The sequence below is a fragment of the Trifolium pratense genome, linkage group LG2 (genome assembly GCF_020283565.1).
Source record: "Trifolium pratense cultivar HEN17-A07 linkage group LG2, ARS_RC_1.1, whole genome shotgun sequence".
In the NCBI taxonomy this organism is placed as follows: domain Eukaryota; kingdom Viridiplantae; phylum Streptophyta; class Magnoliopsida; order Fabales; family Fabaceae; genus Trifolium; species Trifolium pratense.
In genome coordinates, this window is record NC_060060.1 from 47,584,563 (window position 1) to 47,600,203 (window position 15,641).

The 15,641-nt window shown below is 32.3% G+C and overlaps 2 protein-coding genes and 1 long non-coding RNA gene across 4 annotated transcripts; all 3 read left to right on the forward strand.

Annotated features, from left to right (window-relative positions):
• Positions 1-297: 297 nt before the first annotated feature.
• On the forward strand, positions 298-2,800 carry LOC123911233 (pentatricopeptide repeat-containing protein At1g62590-like). Of its 2 annotated transcripts, XM_045962605.1 has the most exons (3): positions 312-446; positions 740-2,070; positions 2,383-2,800. In XM_045962605.1, the coding sequence occupies exon 2, from the start codon at positions 745-747 to the stop codon at positions 2,056-2,058; it is 1,314 nt and encodes a 437-aa protein (XP_045818561.1). In that variant the 5' UTR covers positions 312-446; positions 740-744; the 3' UTR covers positions 2,059-2,070; positions 2,383-2,800. The 2 variants fall into 2 exon arrangements, with proteins under 2 accessions (XP_045818560.1, XP_045818561.1); XM_045962604.1 differs by having other exon boundaries at positions 298-2,070.
• Positions 2,801-5,097: 2,297 nt separating this feature from the next.
• Positions 5,098-6,324, forward strand: LOC123911237. The gene is made up of 2 exons (XR_006810408.1): positions 5,098-5,271; positions 6,259-6,324. It is a non-coding gene; the product is annotated as an uncharacterized LOC123911237 (long non-coding RNA).
• Positions 6,325-7,722: 1,398 nt separating this feature from the next.
• Positions 7,723-10,703, forward strand: LOC123911236 (pentatricopeptide repeat-containing protein At1g62670, mitochondrial-like). Its single transcript, XM_045962614.1, has 3 exons — positions 7,723-7,919; positions 8,210-9,540; positions 10,107-10,703. The coding sequence occupies exon 2, from the start codon at positions 8,215-8,217 to the stop codon at positions 9,526-9,528; it is 1,314 nt and encodes a 437-aa protein (XP_045818570.1). The 5' UTR covers positions 7,723-7,919; positions 8,210-8,214; the 3' UTR covers positions 9,529-9,540; positions 10,107-10,703.
• The last annotated feature ends 4,938 nt before the right edge of the window (positions 10,704-15,641 follow it).

Below are 15,641 nucleotides of genomic sequence, written 5' to 3' on the forward strand. Positions count from 1 at the left end.
CAAAGTAAACCGCATAATATTGGATCAGATTTTTTTTATTTGTCATCCAAAACCGAACCAAACCGCAAATGAATTTATTTTTGGATCGGATGAGTTTTTGCCTCAAAACCGATCCAAACCGAACCACGAGCACCCCTAATATTAAAGAATTGAGGTGAAGTAAAGTGACATGACAAAAAATAGTTAACATTAATTGATTGATAATATAAAATTATTTTATATTATGGTTACATTTTTTTTTTCTCATAAATAAATTAGGCGACCCTTTAAATAAATGGTAAAAAATATTCAATGTCCACCCTGTCCCACTAAACTATTCATTTGGTTTGCCTTGAAATGAAATCACAAAGTAAAGTTTCTCCACCGCTCTAACCTTGGTCGTTGCCGCTCCTTTCTCACACCCACGCAACGCAGCAAGGAATTATGTCGCCTATGAGATTAACAAGGTTTCTTTCAAAACCCTCTTTACTTCCTAACTTTTTCACTTTCAGATTTTTCTCACATTTTCACAATGTTAGTGATGTTGTTGATGATGATTCTATTTATATGTTCAAAAGTATGCTAAATATGCGAAAAACCCCTTCCATTATTGAATTTAACAAGATTTTAAGTTCCCTTGTTAAAACAAAGAACAATTACTCAACTGTTGTTTCCCTTTCTCACCAAATGGAATTCCATGGAACAATTAGGCCTAACATTATTACTATGTCCATTTTAATCAATTGTTACTGTCATATAGGTCAAATGACTTATGCATTTTCTCTATTGGGAAAGATTCTTAAGATGGGTTATCAGCCGGATGTCGTAACCTTGACAACCCTTATAAAAGGCCTTTGTCTTAATAATGACATTCAGAAAGCATTGTACTTTCATGATGATCTTATCGCTAAGGGTTTTCAGCTCAACCAGGTTAGTTACGGGACATTGATTAATGGCTTGTGTAAAATGGGACATACAACAAATGCCCTACAACTGTTGAGACAACTCAAACAAGGATCAGTCAAGCCTGATGTGGTAATTTACAATACAATCATTGATAGCATGTGCAAAGATAAACTTGTAGATGATGCTTGTGAATTATTTTCTGAAATGGTTATCAAGGGAATTTCGCCTGATGTTGTTACTTACAGTGCTCTAATCTATGGTTTCTGTATTGTGAATAAATTTAAAGAAGCAAGTGTTTTGTTGAACGAAATGGTAACGAAAAACATCAACCCAAATGTTTATACCTTTAATATATTGATCGATGCGTTTTGTAAGGAGGGAAAGATGAAAGAAGCTAAAAGTGTGTTAGCTATGATGATGAAACAAGGCATGAAACCTGATGTAGTTACTTATAATACTTTAATGGATGGGTTCTGCCTTCGTAATGAAGTGAGCAAGGCCAAATATATATTCAACACTATGGTCCAAAGGGGAATGATGCCCAATGTTAAGAGCTACAATATTATGATCAATGGGTTCTGTAAGAGTAAAATGGTGGGTGAAGCCATCAATCTCTTTGAAGAAATGCATTTCAAAAATATGTTTCCCGATACAGTAACTTACAACACTCTTATTGATGGTTTGTGCAAATCCGGGAGAATTTCCTATGCTTGGGAGCTTGTTGATGAGATGAGTGACAGAGGTCAACAACCCGATGTAATCACTTACCATTCCTTCTTGCACACCTTTTGCAAAAATCATCATCTTGACAAGGCAATTGCATTAGTCAAAAAAATTAAAGACCAAGGTATCATGCCAGATTTGTACACGTACAGTTCCCTAATTGATGGACTTTGCAAAGGTGGGAGGATTAATGATGCACTAAAGGTTTTTAATGATCTTTTGGCTAAAGGATACAATCTAAATGTCGTGATGTACACAACTATGATTTGTGGACTTTGTAATGAGGGCTTGTTTGAAGAAGCATTTGTTTTGCTTTCAAAAATGGAAGATAAGGGCTGCTTTCCTAATGCCTTCACTTTTGAAATAATGATTTGTGCACTCTTCGAAAGCGGTGAGAATGATAAAGCAGAGAAACTTATACGTGAAATGATTGCTAGAGGTCTACTATAAGAGCAAAACTCGGTATAACGCTCTCTTGTTACATGTCGTTATTTTCAATTTTTATGATAATCTTCGTGAAATGATTGCTTATCAGTTATTGGTTTGCTGTTATTAAATTACTGTGGTAATAGTGATAGTTGTATTTTCTGTTTTGAGTTTTCTATTACACCTTATTGTGTATCGGTAATTGTTCAATGCCCGATATATGTAGTGTTAGAAATACCAGAGTTACCAGATCTCTTGATTGTACAATCTCAAGCAGCATAATATGAGAGAACTTTGAATAATTTTCTAATGCTAATTCAACAAGAAAATATACTTGTTATTCAACAGGTGTAGAAGCTTGGTTGAGGATGGTGCTTTACTTCATATATGGTTTTGGCTGCAATATACTTGCAAATTATGCAGTCGAAGATGTGTTCATTTTTTTGAAGTCTCTAATAACAAGTCACATCATAGAGTGGAACATAAACATGAGCATTTTTTCCCTGCTTCCACTATTGTTATCTAGGAAGCTACAATCATGGAAACTACAGCTCTAAGTTTTTGTTGGACTACTACTACTATATGTCCCAGTAAATATGATTATCTCGCAGTATTGTCTAATTTGTAATTCTGGAATTCCAACTTGATATGATATTATATGTATTTTTACCTTTGTTCTGAAGGGTTCTGCTGCTAATTGTGAACAATGGACCTTGTAACATTATTTTCTGAAGCTTTTTGATGAAATGTATAGTACTTTCTGGTGAGGTGCTGAAGAAGTTGGCTTTAAAATGTCAAAAGATGGAATTTGAATACTGCACTAATTGGCTTAATGAGCCGAATAGACTTGGATGCTTCTTTCTTACGGTTGCATATAATGTTCTTTATTGCATAGATTTTGATGCAAGAGTTCTATGTAGATAGAACCCTTCGATTTGCGGATGTATACTTCAGAAATTTGGTTTCTAGAAACCGAATTTTTTTGACTTGTTAAATATTCGGTTTATGACTTGAGAACATAGGTAATGCGGTGGTTAATTTTTCCTTAATATAATGTTATTTTTTTAGTGTAAATTTTACACTAATAAAAATTCGGTTTCTAGAAACCAAATTTTTTTGCGTGCTAGAGGGGCCTAAAAGAAACATTCGGGGCATAAAGAGAAGTCATATGTATTCTTTTATAGTAGGGAGGCTGTTAGTTGTTTTGCTGTTCCTGCAATGTATCAGGTGGACTTGGTTTTGTGAATTTGCACCCCTCGTGCATTATTCACTTTTAATATATTTTTTGCTTCTTCAAAAAAATGATGATATGAACCTTCACACTCTTTTATAGTTTATGCTTGACTAAATTGTTTTGGTGAAGCCAAGTTATGCATATTACTTTTTTTTTTTTTGGATACAGTTATGCATATTACTTTATTAATGTTATGTGGTATTTTGTCCGTCTAAAATCTGATCTTTTTGACTTTTTAGTTTTGTCCCAAAATTTTGGTTTTTTTAAGAAATCAATGTACAATGAATAATATTTTACCATTTGTACCCTTGCAAAAACTAATACATTCATTAAATGAATTTTTTCTTTCTTAATAATAAAGTAAGGGTAAAAAGGACATAACTTATTAATCTCTATTCTTTCTTAATCAATGTGCAAAACTCTACAAGGAGCAAAGTTTTTGACCGGAGGGAGTAAAAATTTGACAATAATTGTTAAATATTTATGACTTTGTTAAGAAGTTCCACATTAGTTGCGAGATAGTCTGAATATGTGTTTATAAACTAGAGTCAATTGTCACATTACAAACCAGTTTTGTAAGGATGAGTTAGACTCAATACTCAATTTAAGATGGTATTAGAGCCTCTTCACGATTCGCTAGGCCGTCTGCTATCAATTTATGATCGGGGCCATCCACTATTTATATCTGTCCCCCAAGCCGGCGATGAAGTGTGTTAAGAAGTCCCACGTGCTTAAATGGAGTTTTGACCCCTCAAGTTTTTATAATTGTGTGATTTTGGCCTCCCAAACTTCAATTGTGCGATTTTAACTTTTAAATTTCAATTGCTCGATTTTAGACCGCCAAGTTTACCCCTTTTGCAGTTGCAAGTCCCAGTTGATATTTTTTACTAAAATTTCTTATGTGGCATTTTAAAATTAAAAAAATATTCTTAAAATAAATAAAAAATGTTTTTAAAATTTAATATATGTTTTAAAATTTTAAAACATTTATAAAATAGAAATATTTGTTTTAAAATCGAGCAATTGAAACTTGAGGGCTAAAATCGAACAATTATAAAAATTTAGGGGTTAAAATCACACATTTAAAATTTAGGGGACCAAAATCGCACAATTGTAAAACTTGAGGGTCAAAATTGCACTTAAGACAATATCTCTCTATGTTAAATTTATATTAAAATAATATGTAAATTCAAATATGGACCACTTCGTCAAGTGGTCCATGGTGGACCCGTTATGAATAACATTATAACGAATACGAATTTTACAAAATTCATTGAAAGTTCATATCATATAGATCATCCATAGAAAAATTTAGAAAAGTTGTACCAAAAAAAAATTAGAAAAATTGAAAATCATTTTATATGTTATTGAGACCCATCAAGATTTAATCTTGATGGGTCTAAGATTTAATCTTGATGGGTCTCAATAACATATAAAATGATTTTCAATTTTTCTAATTTTTTTTTATGGATGATCTATATGATATAAACATTCAATCTAACGGTAAATTTTGTAAAATTCGTATTCGATAGATTACTTGTCCACGGTGAACCACTTGTGAAAACGGTCCACCGCCTAAAACAATAAGTTGTATCTCTAATGGTTATATTAGAAGTAGACATCTATTAGGTGATATCTGTTTTAATATTTTCATTGGTGTTCTGCTTATATACGACGCCTTTATATTGTAATTCATCTTTTACCGGTCTTTATTTGTCTTGTTTAATTAATAATATTACATTTTTCGTTCAAAAAAAAACTTAATTTTTGCATTATTGGTAAACTTTTCATTTGCTTTGAAGTTTGACAGTAAAAACAAAATACAAAATCCAGCCAACTCGGTAGTTACCCATTTAGTTTACAATGATACACACACCACCGTAGCATATAGCAGAAGTAGATAACAGAATCTATCTTCGTTGGATAAGAAATTTTCCCACTTTCGCAAAAGCCTTGTGGCTTCTAACAATGGCTTCTTCAGTTACTTCTTCTTTTCAAATCAGGTTCAAAAACCTATTACTCTCTCTTTCATTCTTCATTCTCTTTGTACCATTTCATTTCACTTTTTTTTTTGTTCAATAATGGTTACATGGATTTTAAGTGTTGAATTGTAACGAAAGAAAAAGTACCAATTTTTGAAAATTTAGTTACCCTTTTTCTTAGAACATATAAACTCTCAAACTTTAAGAAAACCCAACATTTTTAACTCTCTTAAAGTTTCAATTTGTGAATGTGTGTGTTATTTTTTATATATTATTTCGTCATTTTTGTTTTTGTTTTTGTCAAGCTATTTCTTCATGTTTTAATTGGGTTGGGTTATATAATTAATTGCTGGTTCAAGCAATTTATGGGTCTTTGTTGAATTTGAATGTAATGAATGATGATGAATGATGTAGTTGTGGATAACAGTCTTGTTAATGTTTCATTGGAATTCAATGAAATGGATGTTGCACTAAAGATGTTTGATGAAATGCTTGTTAGTAGCATTATTTTGGATTTTAACATTGTTAGTGAGCTATGAAGCATGGACACGGAGACCGGACATGACACAAACACTGACACGTCAACGCCGATAATAATTCAATGTAAACATAAGTGTCGGTGTCGTATCGCTGTGTCGGTATCAGACACCACGCATCCAACACCGGGACACATATCTAATCTAAGAAGTGTTTGTGCTTCATAGCTAGTGAGGTGTACAAGTTTGCAAAAAAGCTAATTTCAATGTGCATGTTTTCTCATTTGGCTAACAGAACAGGGAACTCGGGATGGAATGGTTCATGTAAAATACTTCTTCAAAAAAATTATTCATGTAAAATATATTTGTGCTTTTACTATAAAAGAAAAAAAAAAAATATTTGGGAGATTATTGATTTTGGAGTTTATTATTTTGGCTACATTTTGGTTTCTTTTATGTTATAGTTGGATGTTTAACTTTACTTCTGAAAATTACACTTTAATTTCGTAAATTGATGTACTTTCTCATTTAGTTGATTAGGAGGAAATAGGAATAATTGTGTATGGAATGGAGAGAAGGAAATAGGACAACAACTTGGTAACAGGGCACTGCACTTGTGGGAAGAATGGAGAACTGCTCAAAATATGAGAAACCAAGCTACACAAACTGTCATGGTACAGCAGCAAATACAGTGGCATAAACCAAGCTTTTGTTGGTTTAAATGTAACGTAGACGCGGGATTTCACAATGTGCACGGAAAGACAAGCATGGGGTGGTGTATTCGTGATCATGATGGTCGTTTTGTAGTGGCAGGAACCTCTTGGAAGTACGGTAATCACTCTATCATTGAAGGAGAGGTATGGCTTTACTTGATGCTATGAAGGAAGTGGAACGCATAGGCCTAACAAATGTCATTTTTGAAACCGACTTCAAAAGTGTTGTTGATGACATCCATCGACGAGTCAATGGCATCTTCGATTTAGCTCTTTAATTGTAATGACAAGCGAACTCGGTTGCTCATAAGCTTGCTAGAGCGGCTGTTTCATGGCCTCGTCGCTATATCTTTGATTTGCCACCTACTTGTATTGATACTTTATTAGTTAATGAAATGATATGAGTTTCCTGTTGTAAGAAAAAAAAAAGTGTATAGCTATAAATTTTCTAATTAACAACCATACTCATTATCTCAAGGACATTTAAAATTTTAAATATTTTTTTAAGTATTGGTCTACGATGAACAACTTCTAAAATTTTCCTAACTTCAATAAAAGAAATTATAAGGTGACAAAATAAGGTTGGATCTTTTCTTATTGTTGTTAATACCGGCAAGACCAGCCAGATGATGTCTGCTGGTTGGTAGTGAGAGGACTTGTAGTACCTGCATATCCAAAAGAAAAGGAGGCGCTGATTAAAAAACAATCATTTGATTTTCTTACTCTCCCTTAGCAACCAGAGGGAAAGGAGTCTATCGATCCGCCTAGCTTTGGTAGATTTTCCCCAACACAATCCATAGAAATTCCATGAATCCCTTGGTGGATAAGAATCATAAGATGGTGTTCATTTGTAATTTTCGTTGTCTATCGATTTGAGTTAGACCGTTTCAATAAAATCATAATTATCCAAAACAAAAAAAAAAGATAAAATATGGTGAAATATGGTTAATATACTGGTTTAATTTTAACAATTAGAAATAAATATTCTTTAAACTATCGTTAATTATTTCATTGTTAGCTGGTAAACAACAATAAATAAAAAGTATAATGGAGATGCACTCACCGTGTAAAATAGTTTACCAAGATTATCTAATATAAAAAACCTTCAACTTAACTTGTTATATCAAAGAAGTGAGGTGAAGTAAAGTGACGTGACAAAAAAATAGTTAACATTTAATTGATCGATAGTATAAAATTATTTTATATTATGGTTACATATTTTTTTTTCTCATAAATAAATTAGGCACCCTTTAAATAAATGGTAAAAAATATGCAATGTCCACCCTGTCCTAAACTATTCATTTGGTTTGCCTTGAAATGAAATCACAAAGTAAAGTTTGTTTTGAAACAGTCATAACCTCCTTTTCCAGCTGCTCCGGTAACACACGAAAGACTCCACCGCTCTAACCTTCGTCGTTGCCGCTCCTTTCTCAAACACACCCACGCAGCAAGGAATTATGTCACCTATGAGATTAACAAGGTTTCTTTCAAAACCCTCTTTACTTCCTAACTTTTTCACTTTCAGATTTTTCTCACATTTTCACAATGTTAGTGATGTTGTTGATGATGATTCTATTTATATGTTCAAAAGTATGCTAAATATGCGAAAAACCCCTTCCATTATTGAATTTAACAAGATTTTAAGTTCCCTTGTTAAAACAAAGAACAATTACTCAACTGTTATTTCCCTTTCTCACCAAATGGAATTCCATGGAATTAGGTCTGACATTTTCACTATTACAATTTTGATCAATTGTTACTGTCATATAGGTCAAATGACTTATGCATTTTCTCTATTGGGAAAGATTCTTAAGATGGGTTATCAGCTGGATGTAGTAACCGTGAATACCCTTATCAATGGTCTTTGTCTTAATAATGAGATTCAGAAAGCATTGTACTTTCATGATGATCTTATCGCTAAGGGTTTTCAGCTCAACCATGTTAGTTACGAGACATTGATCAATGGGTTGTGTAAAATGGGACATACAACACCTGCCCTCCAACTGTTGAGACGGCTCGAAAAAGGATCAGTAAAGCCTAATTTGGTAAGTTACAGTACAATCATTGATAGCATGTGCAAAAATAAGCTTGTAGATGATGCTTGTGAATTATTTTCTGAAATGGTTAACAAGGGAATTTTTCCAGACGTTGTCACTTATAGTGCTCTAATCTATGGTTTTTGTATTGTGAATAAATTAAAAGAAGCAATTGTTTTGTTGAACGAAATGGTATCGAAAAACATCAACCCAAATGTTTATACCTTTAATATATTGATCGATGCGTTTTGTAAGGAGGGAAAGATGAAAGAAGCTAAAAGTGTGTTAGCTATGATGATGAAACAAGGCATGAAACCTGATGTAGTTACTTATAGTACTTTAATGGATGGGTTCTGCCTTCGTAAAGAAGTGAGCAAGGCCAAATATATATTTAACACTATGATTCAAAGGGGAGTGATGCCCGATGTTAAGAGCTACAGTATTATGATCAATGGGTTCTGTAAGAGTGAAATGGTGGATGAAGCCATCAAACTCTTTGAGGAAATGTATTTAAAAAATATTATTCCTAATACAGTAACATACAACACTCTTATTGATGGCTTGTGCAAATCAGGGAGAATTACATATGCTTGGGAGCTTGTAGATGAGATGTGTGACAGAGGTCAACAACCCAATGTAATCACCTACAATTCCTTCTTGCACACTTTATGCAAAATTCATGAACTTGATGCGGCAATTGCATTAGTCAAGAAAATTAACGACCAAGGTATCATGCCAAATTTGTACACGTACAGTACCCTAATTGATGGACTTTGCAAAGGTGGGAGGCTTAATGATGCACTAAAGGTTTTTAATAATCTTTTGGCTAAAGGATACAATCTAGATGTTGTAATGTACACAACTATGATTTGTGGACTTTGTAATGAGGGCTTGTTTGAAGAAGCATTTGTTTTGCTTTCAAAAATGGAAGATAAGGGCTGCTTTCCTGATGCCATCACTTTTGAAATAATGATTTGTGCACTCTTCGAAAGCGGTGAGAATGATAAAGCAGAGAAACTTCTACGTGAAATGATTGCTAGAGGTCTACTATAAGAGCAAAACTCGGTATAACGCTCTCTTGTTACATGTCGTTATTTTCAATTTTTATGATAATCTTCGTGAAATGATTGCTTATCAGTTATTTGTTTGCTGTTATTAAATTACTGTGGTAATAGTGATAGTTGTATTTTCTGTTTTGAGTTTTCTATTACACCTTATTGTGTATCTGTAATTGTTCTATGCCCGATATATGTAGTGTTAGAAATACCAGAGTTACCAGATCTCTTGATTGTACAATCTCGATTTCCCATCATTTCTTCGTTTTTCATTGAAAACTGATAGTATTACAGGTATTAAATTGTTATATGTGGATCCATTCCAAGGAGTTTAGGTTTGTAATGGTCTTGTTGCTACTGATTGTTGGGGTTATCTAATGTTTATAAATAATCAGGGCTTAAGTGGTAGTTTATTAGGATAGCCGTCCAATCTCTCTAAGCATCGAGCCTTTTCTTTTCTCAGCTTCCTTTATCATTATGCCGTTTTCCTATTTAGAGTGAGCAGCATAATATGAGAGAACTTTGAATAATTTTCTAATGCTAATTCAACAAGAAAATATACTTGTTATTCAACAGGTGTAGAAGCTTGGTTGAGGATGGTGCTTTACTTCATATATGGTTTTGGCTGCAATATACTTGCAAATTATGCAGTCGAAGATGTGTTCATTTTTTTGAAGTCTCTAATAACAAGTCACATCATAGAGTGGAACATAAACATGAGCATTTTTTCCCTGCTTCCACTATTGTTATCTAAGAAGCTACAATCATGGAAACTACAGCTCTAAGTTTTTGTTGGACTACTACTACTATATGTCCCAGTAAATATGATTATCTCGCAGTATTGTCTAATTTGTAATTCTGGAATTCCAACTTGATATGATATTATATGTATTTTTACCTTTGTTCTGAAGGGTTCTGCTGCTAATTGTGAACAATGGACCTTGTAACATTATTTTTTTAAGCTTTTTGATGAAATGTATAATACTTTCTGGTGAGGTGCTGAAGAAGTTGGCTTTCAAATGTCAAAAGATGGAATTTGAATACTGCACTAATTGGCTTAATGAGCCGAATAGACGAGTTTCAATTAATTAATTTCAGGTGAAGTAACAGTTGAATGTATGTAACATTGAGGTCTATTTGACTATAATCATAGACTTGGATGCTTCTTTCTTACGGTTGCATATAATGTTCTTTCTTGCATAGATTTTGATGCAAGAGTTCTATGTAGATAGAACCCTTCGATTTGCGGATGTATAAAAAAAATGTGTTTTTACTGAATGTATACTTTAGAAATTCGGTTTCTAGAAACCGAATTTTTTTGACTAGTTAAATATTCGGTTTATGACTTGAGAACATAGGTAATGCAGTGGTTAATTTTTCCTTAATATAATGTTATTTTTTTAGTGTAAATTTTACACTAATAAAAATTCGGTTTCTAGAAACCAAATTTTTTTGCGCGTTAGAGGGGCCTAAAAGAAACATACGGGACATAAAGAGAAGTCATCTGTATTCTTTTATAGTAGGTAGGCTGTTAGTTGTTTTGCTGTTCCTGCAATGCATTATTCACTTTTAATATATTTTTTGCTTCTTCAAAAAAATGATGATATGAAACTTCACACTCTTTTATAGTTTATGCTTGACTAAATTGTTTTGGTGAAGCCAAGTTATGCATATTACTTTTTTTTTTTTTTTTTTGTGGATACAGTTATGCATATTACTTTATTAATGTTATGTGGTATTTTGTCCGTCTAAAATAATCTTTTTGGCTTTTTAGTTTTGTCCCAAAATTTTGGTTTTTTTAAGAAACCAACCAATGTATAATGAATAATGTTTTACCATTTGTACCCTTGCAAAAACTAATACATTCATTAAATGAAATTTTTCTTTCTTAATAATAAATATTCTTTCTTAATCAATGTGCAAAACTGTACAAGGAGCAAAGTTTTTGACCGGAGGGAGTAAAAATATGGCAATAATTGTTAAATATCTATGACTTTGTTAAGAAATTCTACATCAGTTGCGAGATAGTCTGAATATGTGTCTATAAACTAGAGTCAATTGTCACCTTACAAAACAGTTTTGTAAGGATGAGTTAGACTCAATACTCAATTTAAGATGGTATAAGAGTCTCTTCACGATTCGCTAGGCCGCCTGCTATCAATTTCTGATCGGGGCCATCCACCATTTAAATCCGTCCCCCAAGCCCAATAGCGATGAAGTGTGTTAAGAAGTCTCACGTGCTTAAATGGAGTTTTGACCCCTAAGTTTTTATAATTGTGTGATTTTGGCCTCCCAAACTTCAATTGTGAGATTTTAACATTTAAATTTCAATTGCTCGATTTTAGACTTCCAAGTTTACCCCTTTTGCATTTGCTAGTCCTCGTTGATATTTTTTACTAAAATTTCTTATGTGGCATTTTAAAATTAAAAATATTTTTAAAATAAATAAAAAATGTTTTTAAAATTTAATATATGTTTTAAAATTTTAAAACATTTATAAAATAGAAATATTTGTTTTAAAATCGAGCAATTGAAACTTGAGGGCTAAAATCGAACAATTGTAAAATTTTAGGGGTTAAAATCACACATTTAAAATTTAGGGGACTAAAATCGCACAATTGTAAAACATGAGGGTCAAAACTGCACTTAAGACAATATCTCTCTATGTTGAATTTATATTAAAACAATAGGAAAATTCTAATATGGACCACTTCGTTAAGTGGTCCATGGTGGACCGGTTATAAATAAAATTATAACGAATACGAATTTTACAAAATCTACCGTTAGATTGAAAGTTTATATCATATAGATCATCCATAGAAAAATTTAGAAAAATTGTACCAGAGCAAATAAAAAAAATTTAGAAAAAAATTTTTGACTGTAAAAAAATTTAGAAAAATTGAAAATCATTTTATACGTTATTGAGACCCATCAAGATTTACGGTATTTAATCTTGATGGGTCTCAATAACATATCAAATGATTTTCAATTTTTCTAAATTTTATTTATGGATGATCTATATGATATAAACTTTCAATCTAACGATAAATTTTGTAAAATCGGATTTAGTAGATCACTTGTCCACGGTGGACCACTTGTGAAGGCGGTCCACCGCCTAAAACAATAAGTTGTATCTCTAATGGTTACATTAGTAGTAGACATCTGTTAGGTAATATCTGTTTTGATATTTTCATTGGTGTTCTGCTTATACACGACGCCTTTATATTGTAATTCATCTTTTACCGGTCTTTATTCGTCTTTGTTTTATTAATAATATTATATTTTTCGTTCAAAAAAAACTTAATTTTTTCATTATTGATAAACTTTTCATTTGCTATGAAGTTTACAGTAAAAACAAAATACAAAATCCAACCAACTCGGTAGTTACCCATTTAGTTTACAATGATTAATGATACACACACCACCGTAGCATATAGCAGAAGTAGATAACAGAATCTATCTTCGTTGAATAAGAAATTGGGTGTTGTTAACATGTGCATATAGGGCACATATTAAGGTATCTTAATATAGAAATTTAACATTTAATGATATAAAAATTTAATGCTTAAAATTTAAAATTTAATGTTTCAACATTTAATACTTTCTATTTTTGTTTCCTTAACATGTGTCATTGGTGCACATGTTAACATTCTCCTAAGAAATTTAGTTACCCTTTTTCTTAGAACATATAAAGTCTCAAACTTTAAGAAAACCCAACATTTTTAACTCTCTTAAAGTTTCAATTTGTGAATGTGTGTGTTATTTATTATATATTATTTCTTCATTTTTGTTTTTGTTTTTGTTTTTTTCAAGCTATTTCTTCATGTTTTAATTGGGTCAAAAGGGTTATACAATTAATTGCTGGTTCAAGCAATTTATGGGTCATTGTTGAATTTGAATGTATTGAATGATGATGAATGATGTAGTTATCGACAACAGTCTTGTTAATGTTTCATTGGAATTCAATGAAATGGATGTTGCACTAAAGATGTTTGATGAAATGCTTGTTAGTAGCATTATTTTGAATTTTAACATTGTTAGTGAGCTATGAAGCATGGACACGGACACCGGACATGACACAAACACTGACACGTCAACGCCGATAATAATTCAATGTAAACATAAGTGTCGGTGTCGTATCGCTGTGTCGGTATCAGACACCATGCATCCAACACCAGGACACACATCTAATCTAAGAAGTGTTTGTGCTTCATAGCTAGTGAGGTGTACAAGTTTGCAAAAAAGCTAATTTCAATGTGCATGTTTTCTCATTTGGCTAACAGAACAGGGAACTCGGGATGGAATGGTTCATGTAAAATACTTCTTCAAAAAAATTATTCATGTAAAATATATTTGTGCTTTTACTATAAAAGAAAAAAATAAATAAAATAAATTTTTGGGAGATTATTGATTTAAGAGTTTATTATTTTGGCTACATTTTGGTTTCTTTTATGTTATAGTTGGATGTTTAACTTTACTTCTGAAAATTACACTTTAATTTCGTAAATTGATGTACTTTCTCATTTAGTTGATTAGGAGGAAATAGGAATAATTGTGTATGGAATGGAGAGAAGGAAATAGGACAACAACTTGGTAACAAGGCACTGCACTTGTGGGAAGAATGGAGAACTGCTCAAAATATGAGAAACCAAGCTACACAAACTGTCATGGTACAGCAGCAAATACAGTGGCATAAACCAAGCTTTTGTTGGTTTAAATGTAACATAGACGCGGGATTTCACAATGTGCACGGAAAGACAAGCATGGGGTGGTGTATTCGTGATCATGATGGTCATTTTGTAGTGGCAGGAACCTCTTGGAAGTACGGTAATCGCTCTATCATTGAAGGAGAGGTATGACTTTACTTGATGCTATGAAGGAAGTGGAACGCGTAGGCCTAACAAATGTCATTTTTGAAACTGACTTCAAAAGTGTTGTTGATGACATCCATCGACGAGTCAATGGCATCTCCGAATTTAGCTCTTTAATTGTAATGACAAGCGAACTCGGTTGCTCATAAGCTTGCTAGAGCGGCTGTTTCATTGCCTCGTCGCTATATCTTTGATTTGCCACCTACCTGTATTGATACTTTATTAGTTAATGAAATGATATGAGTTTCCTGTTGTAAGAAAAAAAAAAGTGTATAGCTATAAATTTTCTAAGTAACAACCATACTCATTATCTCAATGACATTTAAAATTTTAAATATTTTTTTAAGTATTGGTCTACGATGAACAACTTCTAAAATTTTCCTAACTTCAATAAAAGAAATTATAAGGTGACAAAATAAGGTTGGATCTTTTCTTATTGTTGTTGATACTGGCAAGACCAGCCAGATGATGTCTGCTGGTTGGTAGTGAGAGGACTTGTAGTACCTGCATACCCAAAAGAAAAGGAGGCGCTGATTAAAAAACAATCATTTTGATTTTCTTACTCTCCCTTAGCAACCGGCGGGAAAGGAGTCTATCAATCCGCCTAGCGTTGGTAGACTTCCCCCAATGCAATACATAGAAATCATAAGATGGTGTTCATTTGTAATTTTCGTTGTCTATCGATTTGAGTTAGACCGTTTCAATAAAATCATAATTATCCAAAACAAAAAAAAAAGATAAAATACGGTGAAATATGGTTAATATACTAGTTTAATTTAAACAATTAAAAATAAATATTCTTTAAACTATCATTAATTATTTCATTGTTATCTCGTAAACAAAAATAAATAAAAAGTAGGCTTAAATGCAGTTTTGCCCCCCCTATTTTGATTAAATCGGAATTTTACCCCCTCTGTTTTAAAACGCGGACTTTTACCCCCCCTATTTTATAATTTTTTGGATTTTGCCCCCCCTAAAATTCTGCTTTCGATTCACAACTTCAAAGCTTCGCACACAACTCAATTTGGATCAATAATTCACCAAAAGGATATCGAAATGACCGTAATCAAGTTATCTTTCCATAGAATCAAACCCCACTAAATTTGGAGTTACAAAAAGAGATTAATTACCGTTTTAGTGAAGGTATGTCCCCAAAATTCTACACAAAATCTGCTTTCGAGTCACAACTTCAAACCTTCGCACACAACTCATTTTGAATACATAATTCACCAAACGGATA